At 43.2% G+C, this 21,661-nt stretch overlaps 1 protein-coding gene across 2 annotated transcripts in view; it reads right to left on the bottom strand.

Moving 5' to 3' along the window:
- The window catches only part of LRRK2 (leucine rich repeat kinase 2), a 64,427-nt gene extending 61,723 nt beyond the window's left edge, over positions 1 to 2,704 (bottom strand). The window contains exons 1-2 of one of the 2 annotated variants that reach the window (XM_064656300.1): positions 2,203 to 2,704; positions 2,018 to 2,103 (exon numbers count right to left, since the gene is read on the bottom strand). In XM_064656300.1, coding sequence (XP_064512370.1) covers positions 2,018 to 2,103; positions 2,203 to 2,362 — 246 coding nt within the window. In that variant the 5' untranslated portion in view covers positions 2,363 to 2,704. The remainder of the gene's footprint in view (positions 1 to 2,017; positions 2,104 to 2,202) is intronic. The other variant, XM_064656301.1, reaches the window with a different exon arrangement.
- Between the last annotated feature and the right edge of the window lie 18,957 nt (positions 2,705 to 21,661).

The raw sequence follows: 21,661 nt of genomic DNA, 5'->3' as shown, positions 1-21,661 counted from the left end.
TACTCTTATTTTGCTGTAGAGTTTCTAAGCTGCTCCAGTCATTGCCAAAGCAACTGCAGAAAACAACCATATTTACTTAAGGACGCCTATTTTACTTTCAAGCACCACTGACTTTCCAGACTAGTACCTTCCTACCTCTGAAGAAGCTTGCAGGGCTTATGCCTGCAGTCTGACTTGCACCAGTACTTGCAATATTGATCTACTATGGAAACCTACTTTGTACAAGTCAGTGGAGCAGCAGCACCACCTTATGCTTTGTCACTAGTTAAGGAGGGTAGGTAAAGAAAATTCTCACTTCAGGTGTGTCTCTTACTGCCTTTATTCTCTTATGTGAGACAATTTTTTTACAATGCTGAGAGCAAAAGAGGTTGTTTAATTCATTTATTCAATGAAAATTCATTGGTAGTGCAAAGAGACTTCACTGTAATCAGGACCTCATTACTTCATCACTGCTGTAAAGTGAGAATTGTGTATTCACAAAGACTGTAAACAAATAACAGTGAATGAAGCAAGAAGACAGAGCTCTGCTAACATATTGTGAATGTTTGTAAATAGCAGAACTGAATGTGAAGGAAGAGTTGCCTAAGACATTTTATGAGGAACAGGATTTGAGCTTTGCACTGGCTATGAATTTCATACTCCAGTACAAGACAGTAATGCAAAGGAGCTCCAGAACTTCTAAACTGAAACGCTGTTTGACTGCAAATGTAGGCAGATAGAAGATTATAATAAATTTTAAATGCATTAATTTGGAATGAGGTATTTCAACACAGTTAAAAAGTAAATTAAACAATCACTATCTTCCTTATGCAATTCTGAGAGTCTTGTGCTGTCATTTCACACCTACTGCTTGGTGTGGTTGGATTTCATATGTTTTACTTCCTAGTCTAAACTTCTGGGCAGAGGTTTTGTAAGTTGTTATATATATGTAATATGCTTTATCTTGAAAATAACTGCTGATTCATTTTTCTGTATTTCTTAACAATGTGACAATTGAATAGTAAAATAAGTAAAAATTCCAGACACTGCACAAATATTTAGTCTTAAAAGAAAACCTCAAATCACTGTTATTCCGGATTAATCACTACACAAACACAGTTTCATATTTTAATCTGAATTTTGAGCTTTTGACCTTTAGCTAAGACAGACAAAAAAAAACCAAACAAAAAAACCTCCAAAACAACAAAACACAAAAGCCCTTAAAAATACTTCTATTTAGGAGGCATTTGCAATATAATTTATGTTTTGCCTTCTAGGTGAATTGAAAAAACAAAACATGTTAAAAAATACTGTTACCATACGAATGGGCTTAATAATAAAAAAAATGAGTTGCAAAGAAGCCTGGAGTTTATAAACATCCTCTAAGCATATCATAGTCAGAAATTTAATAAATGCTTGCTAGGACGGAGCTGTTTTGTATGACAAGTTTGGCAGCTGTACCATAAGTACAACATCAAATCGTGCAAGTGCCACACCTAATCCAAATGGGCCAGTGCTGAGCTACAGGAGCAGGCAGAACCTTAAACTGCAGAACCTACTCTTAGCTAAAAGATTCCCTCCTCCCTTTAAAAAGCTGTGCTAGTACAAGTCTCTAGGATAGGGCTGCACGTATATGAATACACATTGTAAAATTCTGCTTTTCGGAACTTTGTCTAACCATGGCAAAATTCAATATTGACACGTCAAAATTATATTAGATAACATTCTTGGTAATTCACAACCCTACAGCACACAGTATTCACATCGCTTAATTTTTATTTTCTACTTCGCCTCCTTTTGCCGTTTAAACAGAGACGCAGCCAAGTGGCGTCTGCAAAGACCTGGAGTACTTGGTCCCTTTAAATGCCGGCGGTGACAGCGCCCTTCTACAGATCACAACACTTCACGAAGCGGCCCATGAGAAAGCAAGTTAAGGAGACATCAACAAGCGGAACAACAACTTCTATCCCGGGAAGGGGCCGCAGCGCTCGGCGCATCCCGCGGAGCGGCCCCGGCCCTCGCCCTGCCCGGTCCTGACCTGCTGCACGCCCGCCGCTCCCGGGTACAGATCCACCACCAGTAGCACGGGCACGTGGACGTTTTTGCCGCTGAAGAGCCGGGGAGCTGTGAGGGGCAGACAGACACACAGACAGACCGCGTTAGCGACCAGCGGCGGGCGGGCGGCTCTCGGCGGGGCCGGGCAGGGCAGGGCAGGGCGCTCACCGCTCTGCCGGGCCGCCAGCTCCAGCAGGTCGCTCAGGGTCTGCACCAGCGTCTCCAGCCGCTTCCTCTCCTGGACGTTCTGGAGCCGGACGACCAGCTTCCTCAGGGCTTGTTCCTCCCCCGCCACCGCCTCCCCCTCCTCGGGGCCGCTGCTGGCCATGGCCGAGCCGCTGCCCTCACCCCATCCGCCGGTCCGCGGAGACGCGGCGGGGCTGGGCTGGGCTGGGCTGGGCTGGGCGGTGCGGGCCTGTCCCGCTCTGCAGCGCCCGCAGTGCCGTCACCCGGCCCCGCCGAGCCGCCCCTGCCGCGGCCTCCGGCCCCTCCCACGGCGCCGCTCCATGGACACGGCAGCGGCCCAGGGCCGGCCCCGCGGGCAGAGCGCGCGCCCCCCGGGAAACGCCCGCGGGAATCGCGCAAGCGCCCGGCAAACAGAACAGACCCGCCGACAGCTCCCCCTGCCCGGTGACTGACGAGACAGCGGCCCAATAGAGCTGCCGAGCCGGACCCCGGGGTCCGCCCAGCAGTGCTCATACCCTCTTTGAAAGCGTCCGGACTGTTGGCGGTATCGACAGGCTGAGATTTGAGGGATTGCTGCTTGGAATAGAGGTGGTCTCTCCCTGCGTACGTTCATTGCTTCACATATGCTTGATGTATTCTTCCTAAAGTCTGCACAATAGCAGCTGGAAGAGAGGAGTGAGAATATGTGACAAGAACGTACCCGGTCTTCTGCAGGCACCGAGGTCAGTGCAGAGGACCCGTGAGGAAGTGCTCTAGGCACCAGAGCAGAGATTTTCCTGCAGCCCAGGGAAGACCCCATGGGGAGGCAGGCTGTCCCCCTGCAGCCCAGGGAAGACCCCATAATGAGACAGGCTGTCCCCCCTGCAGCCCAGGGAAGACCCCATGCCAGAGCAGGAAGATTCCTGAAGAAGGCTGTGATGCTATGAGAAGCCCATGCAGGGTCAGGCTTCTGTCAGGACCTGTGGAGAGAGGAGCCAATGCTGCAGCAGGTTTGCTGGCAGGACTTGTGACCCCACAGGGGATCTGTGCTGGAGCAGTCTGTTCCTGAAGGACTGCACCCTGTGGGAGGGAGAGAAGTGGAGCCGTGGAAGAAGGCTCAAGGGGTGAGGTAAAGGGGTTTTAAGGTTTCATTTTAATTTCTCATTACCCTAATCTAATTTGTTTGGCAATAAATTAGTTCACCCGAGTTGAGTTTGTTTGGCCTGTGATGGTGATTGCTGAGTGATCTTTCCCTGTCCTTATCTTGATCCACAAGCCTTTTGTTATTCTTCCTCTTTCCTGTCCAGCTGAGGAGGGGAATGATAGAACAGCTTTGGTGGTAACCTGGTGGCCAGCCAGAGTCAGTCAAACACGGTCCTTTTTGGCTTCTACCCTGTTACTCCTGCCTGAAACCACAGATGTCTGAAATCATCAGTGTGTGTCTTCTACCCACCTTTATAATAAATGTTGTGTAATTGCAGTCTCCCAGCTTGTTCCATGGTGCTGTAGACAGCTGGCATGCTGTCTTGGACCATTTGTAGCTCCTCAAGTAAATAATTTGTTGAAATTGTAGATTCCTGAGCTAGACAATTTGAGACCTGGGTTAATGTTTCCTCCTCTTTCCGCTTGTGTTGGTAAAGAACAAAAAATTGTGCTAGTGTTTCTGAGGTGTCTGAAAAAATGAAGGAAGCAGCTACTTGAGATCGGGAGTCTCAAGCCCCAGACTTGTAATGTGTCTCTCAAGCTTCATTCCTCTGCAGGTGGTAGTTCCCTGGAGGACTGGTTGGAGAGGATGCCAAATTCTGATAAGTCTCTATGAATCTGGGAATTAATGCACTTCTGCAGTGCATTAATTAGATCAGAGGAAAGTGGAAAGAACAAGGTAGTCTTGGTAAGCATCTATATCGTACAGTTTTCTTGGACTTTCCTGGAAAAATCTGGTGAAGATATCATTCCTATGTGATTAGGGGTTATAGACTGAGTGGTGGTGTCTTGATGTCTTGGCAGAAGGGTTGAGCTCTCATAGTAAAGTGTGATTGTCTGAATGTCTGTCTTATCAGAATATGGGAAAAGGGCAAAGCCCTTTACCTCTGTAGCACCTCTTTAATATTTTTCTGCTCTGGAAGTGCCATATATTTCTGCACTCTTTCTAATGCTCCGTCTGTGAGTGTGAATGTCCTGTCTAACCATTAAGACCAACAAAGGGCCACTCCATCTCTAACTGGTGCTTGGTTTTCATTGTAGACTGACTTGTCAATACATCTCCTTGCAATGGCTCAAAGACTTTGTGATTTGCTGAAGCTAACATTTCATAGGAGTCAGCAGAAGCAATGATAGCAGCTGTGTACCCTAAGTCTTGAAAAATGGAGTTGCTAACTGAATGAATTTGAGTTATCTTGCAGTATCTATAAATATGTAGTAGTATATAGATATAAATATGTAGTATATCAGGAAAACATAGCACTCAAAGAAGGCTAACAGAAAGTTGCATCACTAAGGCCACAGAACTGTTTCCCCAAAATGGGAGTTATCTGTCCGGTGTGGAATATAATAGTATTTTTTTCCCCATCATGGTGATGTATAAAGCTTGCGGAAGTGGTACCACAAATACAGAAGATGAATTCTGCTTCTAGTGAAGCTAACTTTGATTTTACACTCAAATAAGACTTAAGAATAGACTTAAAAAATTAATCTAAAACCTCCTTTTCATGAATAAATGGTTAGTGCACTCTAATAATTTACAGCTAGGGACACCTGTAGTTGAAGTTCTTTGACACTGAATTTGACACTGGATTTACTGGCTTTAGTATTGTGTTACAGTTTGTGTCATATAGTTGGTGTGAGGATTACTAACTTTAAGCAAACATTCCAGTGGGTTTTGTTACTCTTAGCAGTTTTGCTTTGGTGTGACCTGAATTTTGTGCTGTGTTGAAAAAAAAAAAAAAACAACCAAATCTTAGTCTGTCTTAAAAAATTTATTAGAACTTTCACAAATGACAAGATTTTGGTCTAACTTATTGCTCAGGAAATGCTAATTAGTCCTTAATTAGTTCAGCTTTTTCCTAGAACATGAAATAGCTGGTTTTGGACACATTAAAACCACCTTCAAGAATATTCTAGTTTGTGCAGAGGTCTACATGGGTCATTGGCTATACATAAAGTTATGGTTCCTGCAGATGATTTCTGGTTGCTGTTTCATCTGGGTTATGTCACTAATATTTTGCAGTTGTGTGAACAAATGTTGGTTCTTGGCCAAATTTGTTGTATCTGATGTATTAGGAAGGTGTGGTGAGATTTGCAGCAGTCCATGACGCCTTTGGAGAACTGGAGCAAGCTGTAGTGCGGCTGCACCTCTAATGTGGTTGGATGCAAAGTGCTTGTTGGGATTGTGACTTGTGTGCATCATCTCATTCTGAGAACTGCAGCCTTTCACAGGAGACTGATGACTGTGCCCTCAAGTAGGCACCCTGGAACTGATGTGCACGGTACAATGATCTGGTAGAGAAAGAAGGAACTGGAGATGAGCTCCCCTGAAGAGGACAATGTGTTCCCTAAGGTCAGTCTGATACCTGAGTAAAAATATTAAACATCTACATTGAAGCGAAAATGGTGGCCAGAATCATCTGTGTATTTTGTTCACTGAGTCAGTGTGGTTTGGGGTGTGGCTTAGGCAGGGACGGTGGCAGTGTCTTAAGTATTAACACAGCATCTCCCTTATAAAAGCAGCAAGGAATTTTCTTACGATGATGGTATGTTTATTGGAGTCACACTTTTGGGAAGTCTTATGACAGAGTAAAGTGTAGATCAAAAAAACCTCTGAGTGACGAAGTTATACAAAGACTTCTGCGTTCAGTCTCAAATCTACAAGCAAATATATTTATAATTCCATATTGTATTAGTATTCACTGTTACCTGTTTGTAAACATTGAACGATTATTTTTCTTTGCATAAGTTTGTGTAGCTTGGTACCCACTCATGCTTAGAAGAGACTCTGATTCCTTTTTCTGATCTCCTATCACTTTTTTCAACAGTGTGGACTGTGTTTTTGCCTCACAACAGTTCCTGCAGGACATTCTTATTTCTCTGCATGTTACCTATTTTCATTTGCTTAAGCACAGCCATTACTCTAGCCCTACACTGAAAGTCAAGGCATGTGATATGAATGAAAAGGGAACAATGACTTCACGATATCCTAATGGGGCAATAGGACTCATTGCCTTACAGTACAAGTGTTTAGAGGAGTTAAAGGAGCATAGGATACTCAAAAAAATGTCCAGAGCTAAAGATCTGTGCTTTGAGGAATGAACTTTTAATCAGTTTTTCCGGTCTCACTCAAGGTTTTTTATTCTTTTCTCTGAAGCATTTCTTGTTGGCCACAGGCTATAATTCCAGATCAGCCAGTCTTCTGGCTTGATAGAACAATTTCCGTGGCCTCATTATCCAATGCATAATGCATATTGTTATACTTTCTTGAAATTAGCGTAATGTCATGCATAAATGGAGAAGACATTGACCCATACAGAAACTTCCTAAGTGAATGAAATGATAGGTTTGAGTCTGCTGTAACTGAACTTTCTTTTATCTCTATGAAGTAGTTGATGGGGGTAAGAATTCAGAAAACCTTCAAAAAGTTCATTGGTGCTGCCTGGACATGAGAGCATGGGGATAATGAGTCAGTATATGGGCTATGGGATGAGGGACTGCAGATCATGGGACCGTCTGACATCTGGTTTAAACTGTGCCTCCTTACTGTCCTCAGCTGTAGGACCAGAAAGGGACAGTGTCCTGCTCAGCATATTCATAAACAGTAGCCTAATAATCTTGCAAACAAATTCATAGGCTTGATCTTATTACCATTTTACCTTTACTTAGTGTTTTTACGAGTTATGTATGATCGTGGTCCTCTGCCATCAGACCCAGAGGGAATGATAGTTCCCATGTTTTCCTATGGTATTCCTCTCTGAGAGAAAAGAGGTAGTGTTCATGAAACTGTCTGCATGTACTAGCCTCGTATGCTTATGGTAGGCGACTAGTTACACATGTTCAATAACCTGTCGATATGGTGAATTGACCCTTTCTGAAGCCGATTATGTGTGATATGGATTTGGCCTCACACTTCTGGTTCTGACTGTACCTATGCAAGTGGGAGTCCCAATAAATTTTAATCGAAGTGATACTGTTTTACTTCCTTTTCTTCCATAAAGCATTGCCATGATGAGCTGCTCTTCAGCCTTTTGGAAGCTACGCAGTTTTATTCCCAGGTAGCCAATTCCATTCTTCCTTGACGTTCAGTTTTCTTTCATTTTGCCTTCAGTGAAGAGACAGCAACTTTAACCATCTGCAATATCTTTTATGAGTCTGATGGCTGGGTTTAACTACTGAGAATGCAACATTAAAGTTTTCTTAATCTTACTTGAGACTACCACTAGGTGTCTATTAAGCATTAACTATATTTAACACTCATGAGGAATTTTTCCCAGACTAAGCTTGTTTTTTCCCTAGAAAGTGGTGCATATAGCAGGATCACAGATCCAAACAAAGCTTAGGAGTTTCAGTGTTTCATTTTCAGCTGGTAGCTTGCTCATAGTAAAGAAAATTCCCATTACACGCTGCTTGTGAGCAACACAAACTTGATTGAAACATAGCAAAATGTCCTCTCAGATATTTTGGGGGTTATAGGTTAGGAATAAGGAAGAATTACCCCAGAGTCCCAAATGGCAAAGTGCAATGCCAAAAATATCAAGTCTCCTTTCTGTGATGTTCAGAAGCAAAAATTTTAAAGGCATGAGAGCAAGAAGCTATTGTCTGCATAAGCAAGTAATTTGTCTTTGTTTTTACTCCTGCTTTTTACAAATGTGGTTAAACAAGCTCTTTATTTTCTGCTGATTGCATATGCCTGCTTTCACATAATCTATTTATCTTCTGCCTTTTATATCTGGAATAGAAACTGATGTTTGTTTGGATCCTCTTACTATTTGGTTGTCGTACCTTTACAGTGTGAAATAGTTCTCTGTGTTACAGGTGGGTTATGAACACACAGTAGAAAGTTACTAAGCATGTCAATCTAAGTGAAATCTGTTTTCAGCATTGGGCTAGCAATTCCTCCAGCTGTGGATTAGGAGGACCTGCCCAGTGAGGAGAGACTGAAGGAATGTCTGCAGCCCAAATAAGGGAGCTGTGGGGGGAACCTAAGAGCAACCTCCAGTACCTTTGAGGAGGTGAAGCCAGGAGATGTAGGTGGTGCATGGTAGGAGAATGAAGGCCAGCAGGCATAAACTGAAATGAGAGGTTCAGACTGGATATAAGGAACGACTGTTTCACTGAGACAAGTCAGGCAGTACAGCAGGTTGCCTGGAGAGGTTGTTAAGTCTGTGTCTTTAGATGCTTTGACAACTTGGCTGGATAAAGCCGTGATGAAGCTGGCCTAACCTCAGAGCTGACTGCCTGGAGCAGTCAATCTGGAGTCTGCTTGGACTGGAGACTTAGAAACATTCCTTCCAATCTGAATTATCTTCCCTTCTGTTCAGCTGCAGACCACACATGAAAAGCTTTTGTTTGTCAAATTTGGAATTCTTAATGCTGAGATTCCTGACATCTGTCAGTATGGTTGTGTTAGATGACAGAATTTCTGAAGAGGTAATACAATAGTTAATCAGGCAGTTTTGCATTTCTCAGTAATAAATGGTAGCAAAATCTACAGTGCACATGACTGTATGATTAGTGGATGGGCAACATTCCAAATTAGATTGTCATTTTAAACCAATTGGCAATAATAAGATTTTCATCTTTTGTTTCACATCGTATTGGAGTATACAGAACAGAACTTCTGTGTGCAGTTGTCAGCAGGTTGCTTCTGGCTTTGTCCAGACAGGACTGTGAGTTGGTGGTGGTGAGAAATAGACTCCCCTTCTGTTGCTGATCTTCATTCTAAATTGATTTTGGTGCAATTTATGGGGCAGTCAGCAAAGTAAACACAATTGCTCATATTGATATGTTCAACAGATCTGTGACTGTTGTGACCTGACCTCTTGTGACAGTTGAACTGTTAATTTTACTTCCCTATTTTTAAGTTTGCATAACCTCAAAGAAAAAAGGAAATTATTATGAAGGCTGTATGTTTTTACTAACATTTAACTAATATTGCATTGATATTTTTTCAGTTGTTACAGCTAATTCCCATATATCTAACCAGACAACGTGGCATTGTGGCTTCTATTTTGTGACTAAGCTTAAGTTTTATCTCTATGTAAAATGGATCTGGAAGTGCTTTCTTGTTGACCATTGAGTTTTATACACCTATTTCAGACTTCAACATTTGTTATTTCATCACCAAGTCAATATTCAACAATAATAAATCTCAAAACAGAAGAGCTGAGGTTGGCAAGGAATTCCAGAGGCTGCCTAGTCCAACTCTTGCTCAGGGCAGGGTCACTAAATGCAGGTTGCTCAGGCCCATGTCCAGTTGGGTTTTGAATATCTTGACTAAAGGCTTTCTGGACAGCCCATTGCCATGCTTGACCACCCAGTAAAAATGTAATTTGGTATACACCAATGCATTTCTGTATAGATCTTGTCATAGAACAAGGAGCCCCGTGTTCCTTCTCAGTCTTTGATCACATACATGAAGCACTGGTGTTGGATTTTTGTACCAGATCTGCTCATAGGACATTGCACACTTCCAGTCTTTACACAGGTGAAGCTTTTTCACCTAGAACTTGCATTGATGCTAGTGGAAAAAAAAAATCCCAATTTTGTAATAGCCAAAGCCTTATGCCTCTGTAAATATTTCCCAGACCTGCACATTGTTCTGCAGTTAAGACTGCATATTCATGTGCCTGTTTTAACTGCACAGTGGGCTATAATTCTGCTGGGAAAGTGACCACACAATATATAAACAATGCTTACAAAAGTTTATTGCCTCACCTACCTTCCTGACATCTTTAACACTCAAGTAATGTTCATAAGGGAAAAGATGGAATCCTGGCTTGAGTTACATATTTATTTGACTTAAAAATCCCCCAGACTTTTTTCTGCTCAGGAGTATGTGTGTACTAACATGTACAGTCACTTAGTATTATCTTCCTGACCACCCCAATTTCTCAGCAATTTTGTCCTGCTCAGCTGTTCTACATCTATAAGATCTCCAGTGCCCCATCAGAAAAGCACTTTGAAGCTTTCCCTTAGGACCTACTTTTAAGCTGAGCCTTTACTGCTGGCCCCTGCATCTTCTACATTACAGCTGTGTAGGATAGCTCCTGAATCCTGACCTGGGCCTGCAGTTGGCTTCCTGGCTTGGCCTTGGACCTGCCTCACCACTCTGGACTTACTGTGTGATTACTGGACAGTATCGGCCCAGATCTGTCTCTGGATGCCATTCTGGCACTGAATTGCCTTGTCTTTGCTGGGGAGGTCACTGCTGCCTGCCTCACACTCGGCTCCTGGCTCAGGTCTCCTTGCAGAGCAGCTGGTTCTTGTTTCCCAGGCTGGCTGGCATTTCTCTGTCAGTATTTTTCAGCAGACATTTTCTTTTGTATGGTAACTTTCCTCCTAACTAGACCACCTTTATGCCTGTTCATAGCACACAATTAGGAGAGGGACAAAGTCTAGGGCTTCATTTAGACTATCTGTGCAAAGAGGGCACCAACAGAAGGTTTAGGCTGCTAAAAGACCTCTTTCCTAAGATCTACGTGGTCTTAAGTCAGAGCTGGAGTCTGAGGGTTGAGGCTGAGAGAAGAGCTAGGGTTAGGAGCAAAGCAAAGCCTCAAGTTACACGTGGTGTGGGCTGAAGGGAACTGTCAAGGGAAGGCTTGGGCTGCCAACAGCTTTACACCTCTGAGAACATGGCTTAAAGCTCTGTCTGTGCCCATCCCTAGGGTTAGCAGAAGGGTAAATCCTAGAGCTTCTGTGGGAGTAAGGCTGCAAAGGGGACTCCAAAGGAAAGGGCAAGCTTCTAGAAGACACACCTGAAGCCCCACAAGAAATTTTTTTGTCTGGGTTATGCCCACATCTGGCAATGAGGCTCATCCCATTCCTAGGATTAGGTTTAGAAATGAAATCCCACTTGGAGCTCCAGATTGTTTGGGATTGTAAAGGGACCATTTTTGCCTTCCGTTCTTGGTCATCTCTGATGTCTCTTCTGAAAATTATTTTCTTGTATGGGCCCTTCTCCCCCTCTTGGCTACATCCATTATCATATTTGAAATAAAATTTTCTACTTCATGTTTTAATTCAGTCTGTCCTTGATATCAGCCATCTCTGATTGGCTTTTGCTATCAACTGTGTAGCATTTCCCTAAGTTCTTCATCATTCCTAGCTTTGGTGTTGACACTGATTTGAATGTTTTAGGATGCTGATAGGTGAGATATCAGGAAGCAGAGAGAGACTCTGGGTCAGCTGTGAAAGGACTGTGTGTCGCAGTGTAATACAAGCCTATTTCAGAACTGAAGCTTCATCTTTTTGACAGGAGAGGGAGGCTGTGTGCAAGGAAAGATTGTAGGCTGTTGTTTCTGCATTGCTGGAAAGGAAGGTGTTTTTCTGGAAGAGTTCTTTTCCCTGGACCATTTCTAGTTCTGTTGGGCTTTTTTTTGGGAGACTCTTTTTGGATTTTCTTTCTGTTTTGTTTTGCAGGGATGGGTGGGTGGGAATGAATTTGGGGGTTTTTTTGGGGGGGGTGTTCCGAGTGGTTTGTTTTTGTTGTTGGTTTGGGGGTTTTTGTCGTATTTTTCCCCCTCTTCCTGCTCTCCCATTGTTTTATTTGCAGTGCTTTACATCACCTGATGAGCCTTCAAATGCTGTGTTAGGTATTGTCTGAGGACTCTTCTTTGCAAGCTCTTTCTGACAGAAAGCAATGTCAGTCAGGTCCATTTTTCCACATTCAGTTTTGTGTCATCATACTTTCCCTAGAGAGGAGAATGAAAATTTAATTATAGGAGACTTCATAAACACCTTTTTTTGTTTTTGAAATCTGCTTTGAAGATCCTGTGCATATTTATGACTGAAGGCATAATACCTTGAATATTTTTTTTGTCCTGTGTTATATCCCCACTGTGTCTTTTAACCCTGCAGTTGGAGAGTGGGTGGTATTAAGTTGAATGACAGAAAGTGCTCAGGCAGAGCCTGTTCAGAAGTGATATGACAGTTATTTGATTCTCTCCTGGACAAAATGCTGATAAATTGTCCATCTGCTTTTATCTCGTAACCAGCAGGGGCTCTGTGGTGTTAATGGATTCATTGCTTCAGAAAACATTGGCAGAGCAGATATTCTATCTTAACCTTTTCAACTCATGTTTTAACTGTCAGGGCTTTAAATTTTAAAAAGATGAAGTACTGTCCATAGGCCTGAGCTTGTTCACTGTTCTCTGTACGTGAAGGTGCATAATCTTCACAGCCCCCAAATGGATGGACTCAGACGTATTTCTTTGCTGGGTAGAAAACTGGCTGAATGGCCAGGCCCAGAGAGTAGTGGTGAATGCTACATTCAGCTGGTGGCTTGTCACTAGTAGGGTTCCCTATGGCTCTCTACTGGGGCTAGTCCTGTTTAATATCTTTATCAATGATAGATGAGGGAATCGAGTGCATCCTCAGTCAGTTTGCAACAAGCTGGTGCCAAAGTGGGAGTGTTGATCTGCTGGACAATAGGAAGGCTCTGCAAAGGAAGCTGGCCAAAGCCAAGTGTGTGAGGTTCCACAAGGTCAAGTGCCGGGTCCTGCACTTGGATATCAACAGCCCCATGGAATGCTACAGCCCCATGGAAGGCTTGGGGTAGAGGGGCTGGAAAGCTGTTCAGCAGGAAAGGACCTGGGTGTCCTGGTCAACAGCCAGCTGAACATAAGCCAGCACTGTGCCCAGGTGGACAAGAAGGCCAGTGGCATCCTGGCCTATATCAGCAACAGTGGCCAGCAGGACCAGGGCAGTGATCGTCCCCTTGTACTGGGCACTGGTGAGACCACACCTCAAATTTTGTGTTCAGTTCTGGGCCCCTCACTACAAGAATGACAATGAGGTGCTGGAGCATGTCCAGAGAAGGGGCATGGAGATGGTGAAGGGTCTGGAGCACAAGTCTGATGAGGAGCAGCCAAGGGAACTGGAGGTGTTTAGCCTGAAGGAAGGGAGGCTCAGGGGAGACCTTATCACTCTGTACAACTACCTGAAAGGAGATTGTAGCCAGGTGGAGGTCGGTCTCTTCTCCCAGGTAACAAGTGATAGGACAAGAGTAAATATCCTCAAGCTGTGCAAGGAGAGGTTTAGATTGGATATTAGGGAAAATTTCTTCACTGAAAGGGTTGTCAAGCCCTGGAACAGGCTACCCAGGGAAGTGGTGGAGCCGCCATCCCTTGAGGTATTTAAAAGACATGTAGATGTGGCCTTTAGGGATATTGTTTAGTGGTGGACTTGGCAGGGCTGGGTTAATGGTTGGACTCGATGGTTTTAAAGTATTTTTCCAATGTGAATGATTATATGATTCTATGAAATGTAGCTTTGTGAAAGCAGGTGTACTACTTCAGCTTCAAAAAGGTTTTTGACATGCTTTTCTGAAATTGTCATTAGATATGTTCCTTAAAGTCAGCTTGAGTGTTATAAATGTACATGTGTTACATAAATATGCATGAAGATTTCCATTATATAGTTAAAAGATTAAAGTATACCGAAAGTGAGATTTTATTTAAAGAAATTTGTACATATCTTAAATTGGGCTGACACCTAGTGGTGAGTATGCTTCTAATACAGTAGTATACAGTCTAGGTATCCTTTGGTTCTGTGGATCCTCTAAGTTAAACTAAGACTGCTTGAAACTATGTTTTTCTTAGGAAAGGCCAGAGAAGACTTGGATTTGCTCAAAAGAAAAGCTGTCCCTGGAGTTCTTTCCCTTTATCTTTCCTGAAATTCGTCTTCTTCCTGCTTGCTTTTCCCCTCTCATCATCCTTTGGGGTGCACTGCTTTGCCATACGTCTATATGTTAACAGAGCAAATGGGTAGTTTAAAGCCCAAGTAAGTTTTCAGCTCTTTCCTGCTGAACAGCTGATGATGCACTTTGTGGTTCCAAATTAGAAACTGAAGATGATGTTCAGGATGTTTTCTGCCAGTATCCAGCTGATTAAACAGCTTCTGTTAAAGGGACAAAGCTTTCACTTCATAGAATCATAGAAAGGTTTGGATTGAAAAGGACCCTGAAGATCACCTAGTCCCAGCTCTCCTGGCCATGGGTAGGGACACCTTCCACTAGACCAGGTTGCTCAGAGCCCTATCCAGCTTGCACACTTCCAGGGATGGGGCATCCACAGCTTCTCTGGGCAACCTGTTCCAGTGCCTCACCACCCTCACAGTAAAGAATTTCTTCCTAATATCTAATCTAAACCTGCCTTCTTTTACTTTGAAGCAATTTTTTCTTGTCCTGTCACTATATGCCCTTGTGAAAAGTCCCTCTCCATCTTTTTTGTAGTATCTCTTCAGGTCCTGGAAAGCTGCAGTTAGGTCACCCTGGAGCCTTAACTTCTTCAGGCTGAACAATCTCAGTTCTTTTAGGAGAGGTGTTCCATCCCTCTAATCATCTTGGTGGCCCTTCTCTCAACTTGCTCAACAGGACGGTTTATGTCCTTCCTGTGCTGAGGACCCTAGAGCTGGATGCAGTGCTCCAGGTGGGGTCTCACCAGAGTGGAGCAGAGGGGCAGAATCCCCTCCCTCACCCTGCTGGCCACCCTTCTTTTGATGCAGCCCAGGACACGTTTGGCTTTCTGGCCTGTGAGCTCACACTGCCGGCTCATGTCCAGCCTCTCATGTCCAGCTCCCCCAAGTCCCCTTGGCAGGGCTGCTCTTGATCTGTCCATCCCCCAGCCTGTATTGATACCAGGGTTGTCCTGACCCAGGTGTAGCACCTTGGACTTGGTCTTATTAAACCTCATGAGATTCCCATGGGCCCATTTCTTGCACTTGTCCAACTCCTTCTCAATGGCATCCCATCCTTCAGGTGTGTCAACCACACCACTCAGCTTGGTGTCATCTGCAAATTTGCTGAGGGTGCACTCAATCCCTTTGTCTATGTCATTAATGAAGATATTAGATAACACTGGTCTCGGTACAGAACCCACTGAGGGACACCACTTGTCACTGATGTCCATCAGGACACTGAGCCCTTCACCACCTTCTGGATGTGACAGTCCAACCAATTCCTTATCCACCAACAGTCCACCCAGTATAGCTTATTAATATAATAAGTAAATAAACCATACAGACCCAGCTAGCTTGGGGGTTCACTGCCAAGTCCTCTTTATTCAAATGAGACAACAGCTTATATATGGGTTAACACGTCACACCACGTGACCTTAACAACCAATCACCATGGGTATCTCACTGTCCATGTGATAGAGTACATGGGGAACTACATCTCCCAGGGTGCTCTTCGGCACCCTTCCTGAAACCCGACTCCTACAACCCAGGATGTCATGGAGGATCATCTCAAAGGCCTCGTGGGAATCATCTGTAGCCTTCCGTTGTCCACTGATATAGTCACTCCATCACAGAAGGTCACTGGGCTGGTCAGGCAGGACTTGTCCTTGGTGAAGCTGTGCTGTCCTGAATCACCTTCCCATTGTGGATGTGCCTTAGCTTCTAGGTGAATCTGTTCCATGATCTTCCCAGGCACAGAGATGAGGCTGAGAGCTTGGTAATTCCCAGGGTCCTCCTTTCTACTTTTTTTAAAGATAGATATGTTCCCTTTTTCCGGTAGCTAGAACTTCACCTGCCTCCCATGACTTTTCAAGTATCACAGGCAACTATCAGCCAATTCCTTCAGGGTTCTGGAATGTATCTCATCAGATACAATGATCGAGTACAGTCTTAGGTACACAGATTCCTCGGGTGGTCATGAACCTGATCTTCACTTACAGTGAGAACCACTTTGCTTCCCCAGTCCTCCTTTTACAGTCCATGCACTTAAGAGATGTGGGAAGAGAGGTGTCCATTGAAGACTGAGCCTTCTCCTCATCTGCTAGCCAGTTTGCCAGCCTTGCTTATCGGGGGATACACCTGCTTTGATCTTCTTTCTCTGGCTAACATACATATCTGTAGAACCCCTTCTTGTTATTCTTTGCATCCCTTGCCAAGTTCAGCTCCAGCTTCACCTTGGTGTTCCTCACCCTGTCCCTATGCAACTAGACTGTGTCCCTATATTCTTCCCAGGTTACCTGTCCTTGCTTTTGTTGCCTGCGCATATGCTTCTTGCCCTTTAGTTTGACCAGCAGGTACTGATTCAGACATGCTGGTCTCTTGCCTTCCTTGCCCAGTTTCTTGTCCCTGAGGATCCCTGACTCTTGTGCTCCATGGGAGATGTCCTTAAAAATTTGCCATGTCCCTGAAGACATTTTCCCCGGGGATCATCTTGACTAGCTCCTTGAAGAGCTGGAATTTTGCTTTCCTAAAGCTGATCAGACCTTTAAATAAAAAAACACAACTGGAAAATTAGTAAGTGGGACTTGTTGCTGGTTTCTCAGGAGGTGCAACATAAAACCTAAATTTCTCGTTCACTGGTTTCAAGGTTACGTTAAAGAGAGCTGGGAGGAGGAGGATTAAGGGCGACCTGATCCAGCGGAAGCAGCTGATCTGTGGGGATGTAGCACTTGGCCATGATAACTAGCAAGGTGATGTAGGCTTAAAAAGGAGGTCCCTGTGGCTGAGATTACACAGCAGTGAGCGCATGAAAATGAGTAAGAAAGAATCAGCACTTTCAGAGTGGCTGAAATATATGGACCCTGGATATAATAGGATGTAATAGGGCTGTTGGTTTACGCAATATGGTCAACTTCATAATGTTTGGTCTGCTAGAAGGTACGACCTTTACTTACGCTACTTTCTTATAGTGTAGACAATCCCATGTACACTACAATGCCTGCAGAAGTGGCTTTGCTCACCAGATAGATGCCAACAGTGTGTCTGACCTGAGTAGCACTGCTCATCTTGGGATTATTTCACTTCTTTCTTAATAACTAGAGCTAATACTATACAGCACCAGTGGGTTTACAGGGCCAAGTATGATGCATTTTGCCTGTGTCTAGAGTTTTGTCTGTCTTTTTTAATTTAAATTTTATGGGTCTCTTTTATTGTACCATAACATCTATCTGTCGTCAGCTTTTATAAAGAGTACAAATAAAGATAGGGATGCAAATGAGTGTAAATCCCTGAAGCAGAATTTAAGAATGTGGCACCAAGATAAATCATAATCCAGCAACGTAATTTTCCCCCTCTCTGTCTGTTCAGTTATTGGTCAATTGAATACACTGGTTTCAGTAAGGAAGAAGATTCTTAGGCCTTATATAGACAGTTATTCATATTACTTCAGTATTTACTTTGTCAGTTTATAGAAAAAATATCTTATTGGGTTGGCCAGTGATTACAAAATATGAGCTTTCTAATTTCTACAAATATTTTTAGGTTTAATAGATCTGTTTTTAGTTCTTCCAGAGGATACATTGTTGTCCAGTAGGTGTTTTTGCACTAGTTATAAATCAAAGTAATTTTTTTTTACATGAAAGAAGAGAAGGCTTTAGAATGACCTAACTGCAGCTTTCCAGTACCTGAAGGGAGCCTACAAGAAAGATGGAGAGGGACTTTTCACAAGGGCATGTAGTGCCAGGACAAGGGGGAATGGCTTCAAACTGAGAGTAGGTTTAGATTAGATATTAGGAAGAAATTCTTTACTGTGAGGGTGGTGAGGCACTGGAACAGGTTGCCCAGAGAAGCTGTGGATGCCCCATCCCTGGAAGTGTTCAAGGCCAGGTTGAATGGGGTTCTGAGCAACCTGGTCTAGTGGAAGGTGTCCCTGCCCATGGCCAGTGAGGTTGGAATTAAATGATCTTTAAGGTCCCTTCCAACCCAAGCCATTCTTTGCTTCTATGATTCTTTACAACAGCCCATTTCATTAGTTTAAATATAGCAATTGTTCAAAGGAGCACTCACTGGATTTGCAAGGAGCTAAAATGATTGATAATTAGACAGTCAGTGTTCCTATACCTGTCCAAGCATTTTGGTGCTGTATCAAGTAACTGAAATGTAAAAGTTAAGCTATCACATAGCAGGTCCTAGCTTACCACTGAAATAGTGTAAAACTTCCCATTCCATTTACCGAGAGGATATCTCTCTAAATTAGTTGCTTATCTATTTTTTGCCTTTTCAAACTGGAAGAAAAGTTCAATCTACTAACATTCTCAAAGTAAAATAAAGGAGTACTAGTTGGTAATGCTCTTAATTAGTCAAGTACTTTTCTTAAAGTATTGACTGAAATTGGTTTAGCCTTTGTCAGCAATGACAGTGGTAAGGCCTGTCCTCTTTGTTTCCTTTGTTAAGGTAGTGAGAGTAGTGTTCATTAATTTCCTTTGGAAGCTTAGTATTTAAATGCTTCAAACTCGTCTCTTGTCACTTCAAGGAGCTTCTGGTTGATATTTTCTCTCTTGATATTTGGAACAGTTTTACACCCTATAAATTTTACTGTATATGAATATTTCAACAAATTACCTACTGTATCAAATGCATTAATTATTTTTTGCAAGGCTTTGTATAACAGTATGCTGCTAGGATCAAGCAATACTGTTATTCTATTTTCACAATAATTCTTAATTTCTATCACCAATAGCAAATCAAGGGTGAAGCAAATAACAGGAGTGGAAGGGAATATCCCTCTTGTTTAACCCCAGTCCATAATTTTCAAAGCATAACTTAGCATCTCTCTTTTCTTCAAAGATAGAATCCTTATATTCTCAGTCCAGCTTCCCAGTCTCTCCAGTCTTTATTCTCTACTCCTGTTCCTGTCCCTCAGAGAACTCCTCTTATTCCCTAAGACATTTCTGGCTTGACTTTGGCAAGTTTGTTTCCTGTGGTCCTCTGGAGGCACAAGTGGTGCCTGCCCCAAGACAGGACTTGTGCCAGGGCCTCCATGTGGCAAGAAGGTCAAGCCCTGCTGCCACATCTGGCTGTAACACCAGTCCCCTCCCTCTTCCAGCTTGGCCAGGTGCCTGCCATCCCTGTTGCTGCTCCCACTAGTGATTGTCTTGGGTATTCCACAGTGCTGACAAAAAAATTATAATGGCACTGTCAAATACTGTGATATAGCATTATTAACCTGATTTGAAAAGCATTATGTTATATAAACTTCCTAATGGTACAATTCCATTGACTGTGTGTAACTGACTGTAGTGTTGAAATTATATTGCAGTTGGCAGAAAACTACTTAAATCACTTCAGTAAATGCATTGCTGTGTGAGCAGTATAATGTGATAGCGTGCTGTCACTGACACTGAGCATGTAAACATAGCACACTCATGTAGTCCCTGTACTGCTTGTGGTGATATCAAGTCTATTTACGCTGGCTGTTCTTATCTTAGCAGTAAGATAAAAACCACGAGCCACAACAAAGTCAGTCAAATATCTTAGTGAATGTTCACCACAAGTGTGCCAAGTCCTCCATGTTTTTGCCTCTTTCCAAAGAAGGTGTGTGTGTCAAAGTGCTCATGAGAAAGACAGTAGAGCCTTTGGCACCAAGAGTGCAACCCCGAGTGCTTCCAGTAGCACAGCTGCTTGCACTAGTGGGCATTTATCTTGGTGTTATCAATACTGGCAGTGGTTGGCTTTCTGGCAGGCTTCCTACCACATCAGTGGGTGATATTCCAACTCTGGAAATGAAAGAGTGCAATTTTATTTCTTTCTCTTGCACTCTGTTAAGAAGAGTACTGAGTACAAGGTCCTTATTGTTTCACTCAGTATCACCAGTGTAATTAAGCCTCTCTCAGAATTCACTTGGCATTCACTTCAGCTGAATAGCACTTTAATTCATATCAGGGGCTGGTTACCTACAGTACTAGTAAGCCTGTCCACTAACTCCTGGTAGGACCTGCTAGAGGGGGAACTGTGCAATTGGCCCTGCAGGATCACAGAGAACGAAACATTTATTTGAAATACATGAGTGGCTCTTATGTAGCTATGTCTTTATAGGAAAACAATATGAGCCAGATGTTTACTATGGAAAAATATTAATTTAAATAAGCTTTGTCTCAGCTGAATTCTTAAACAGAAAAGAAAATGAGGCCTTCATATGTGTTGGTCAAGGCTGTGTCCACCTGAACACTGTGATGCCTCAGGAATGAGTGTCCCCAAGCCACTGCTCACATGATATGTGGGGAGGGCCAATAAAGAGGTGTCAGGACCAAAGAAGTTTGGCGCTGTGGAAGCTGAGAGGCTTTGTATAGAGGAAAGGGAGGCAGGCCTGACTGGAAGGATGGGATTCTGCTAGGAGCATGGTCAAGTTGAGGGCCTGACATAGAGGCCACATCACCCTTTTCAGTACTTAGTTTCCATAGTAGTAGAGACCTGGTCTTAGATGACTGAACATGCAGTCAAGTGCTTCTGCATCTGCATGAAACATCTGAAACAGCTCATCATAGCAGGGAAAGGCATCTGAACATCCTCCCTTTTGTGTTAGTAGCTCACTATTCATTTTATTCTCTGTGATGCTGGTATAGGCTGTAACACTGGGCTCTGGTATTCCCCTGCTATGGCTGCAAAGACAGGCTCTGCCCCAAAATAATGGGTAAGGCCCTTTGCAATTTGCTAGGTTAGTGACTCTACAGCAAGAAGGGAAGGTGGAATATAGGGTGCCTTAGGATATAGTATTGAGATGTGTCTGAGCTCGGGAAGCCTCAAGCCTATTGGCACAGGCAAGTGGTGGACTGTGGCAAGTAAGGTGATGTGATATTAACGAGATCTTCTCCATGCAACCTCTGAAAAGCAATCCCTGCTATTATCTTACCCCAATCACTCTGAAGTTTCATTCTAGACTGAGCCACTTGCAGATAAAGTGTCTGGCTACTCCCAGACTTGCTTTTTAGGATTATTTTGTAACATAGACACAGCCTGTAAAGGACTTTTGCTGTTTCCTAGGGGAGAATGGTTTAATTGGTTGGTGGTACATTGGGAGTCTTGAAATTGTGCGCAAAGCGACACTCACTGCTGCTGGTTCAGAAAGTTTGCAACTGTTCATGTGAGAATTTCGTGTGTCTGACTCATTGTGAATAAGACTATTAGTGACAAAGTACCTTGCAGTCATTTTTCTTTTCTCCCCCTAAAAAGTAAGTGGAAAGTAGAACTATTCCTTCCTGCCCCCCTGCCCTGAAATAGCAAGTCTGTATTTGATCTGTTTTCTTGTCTTCTTTTTTTTCTTTTTTTCTTTCTTTCTTTCCTTAATGAACATGAAATCCATCTGTAGGCTGCCTGGCAAATTTCTCTGAATTGCTTGAAGAATCAGCCACAGTTCTGATGTAGACAATGTCTTTAAACAACACTGGTTACAGAGGATGTGTATTGGAATAGAAGAATGCATCATTGCTTTCACTTGGCTAGTCAGCCAACAGTCCCACATGACACAAACTTAATTTCTCAGTCACAAGTACTTTTTAACAGTATTATTTGAGCTGGTTTTGTC

This window comes from Pseudopipra pipra, chromosome 5, assembly GCF_036250125.1.
Source record: "Pseudopipra pipra isolate bDixPip1 chromosome 5, bDixPip1.hap1, whole genome shotgun sequence".
Classification (NCBI taxonomy): domain Eukaryota; kingdom Metazoa; phylum Chordata; class Aves; order Passeriformes; family Pipridae; genus Pseudopipra; species Pseudopipra pipra.
Note: the sequence above shows the minus strand (reverse complement) of the source record. Positions and strands in the feature narration are given on the sequence as shown.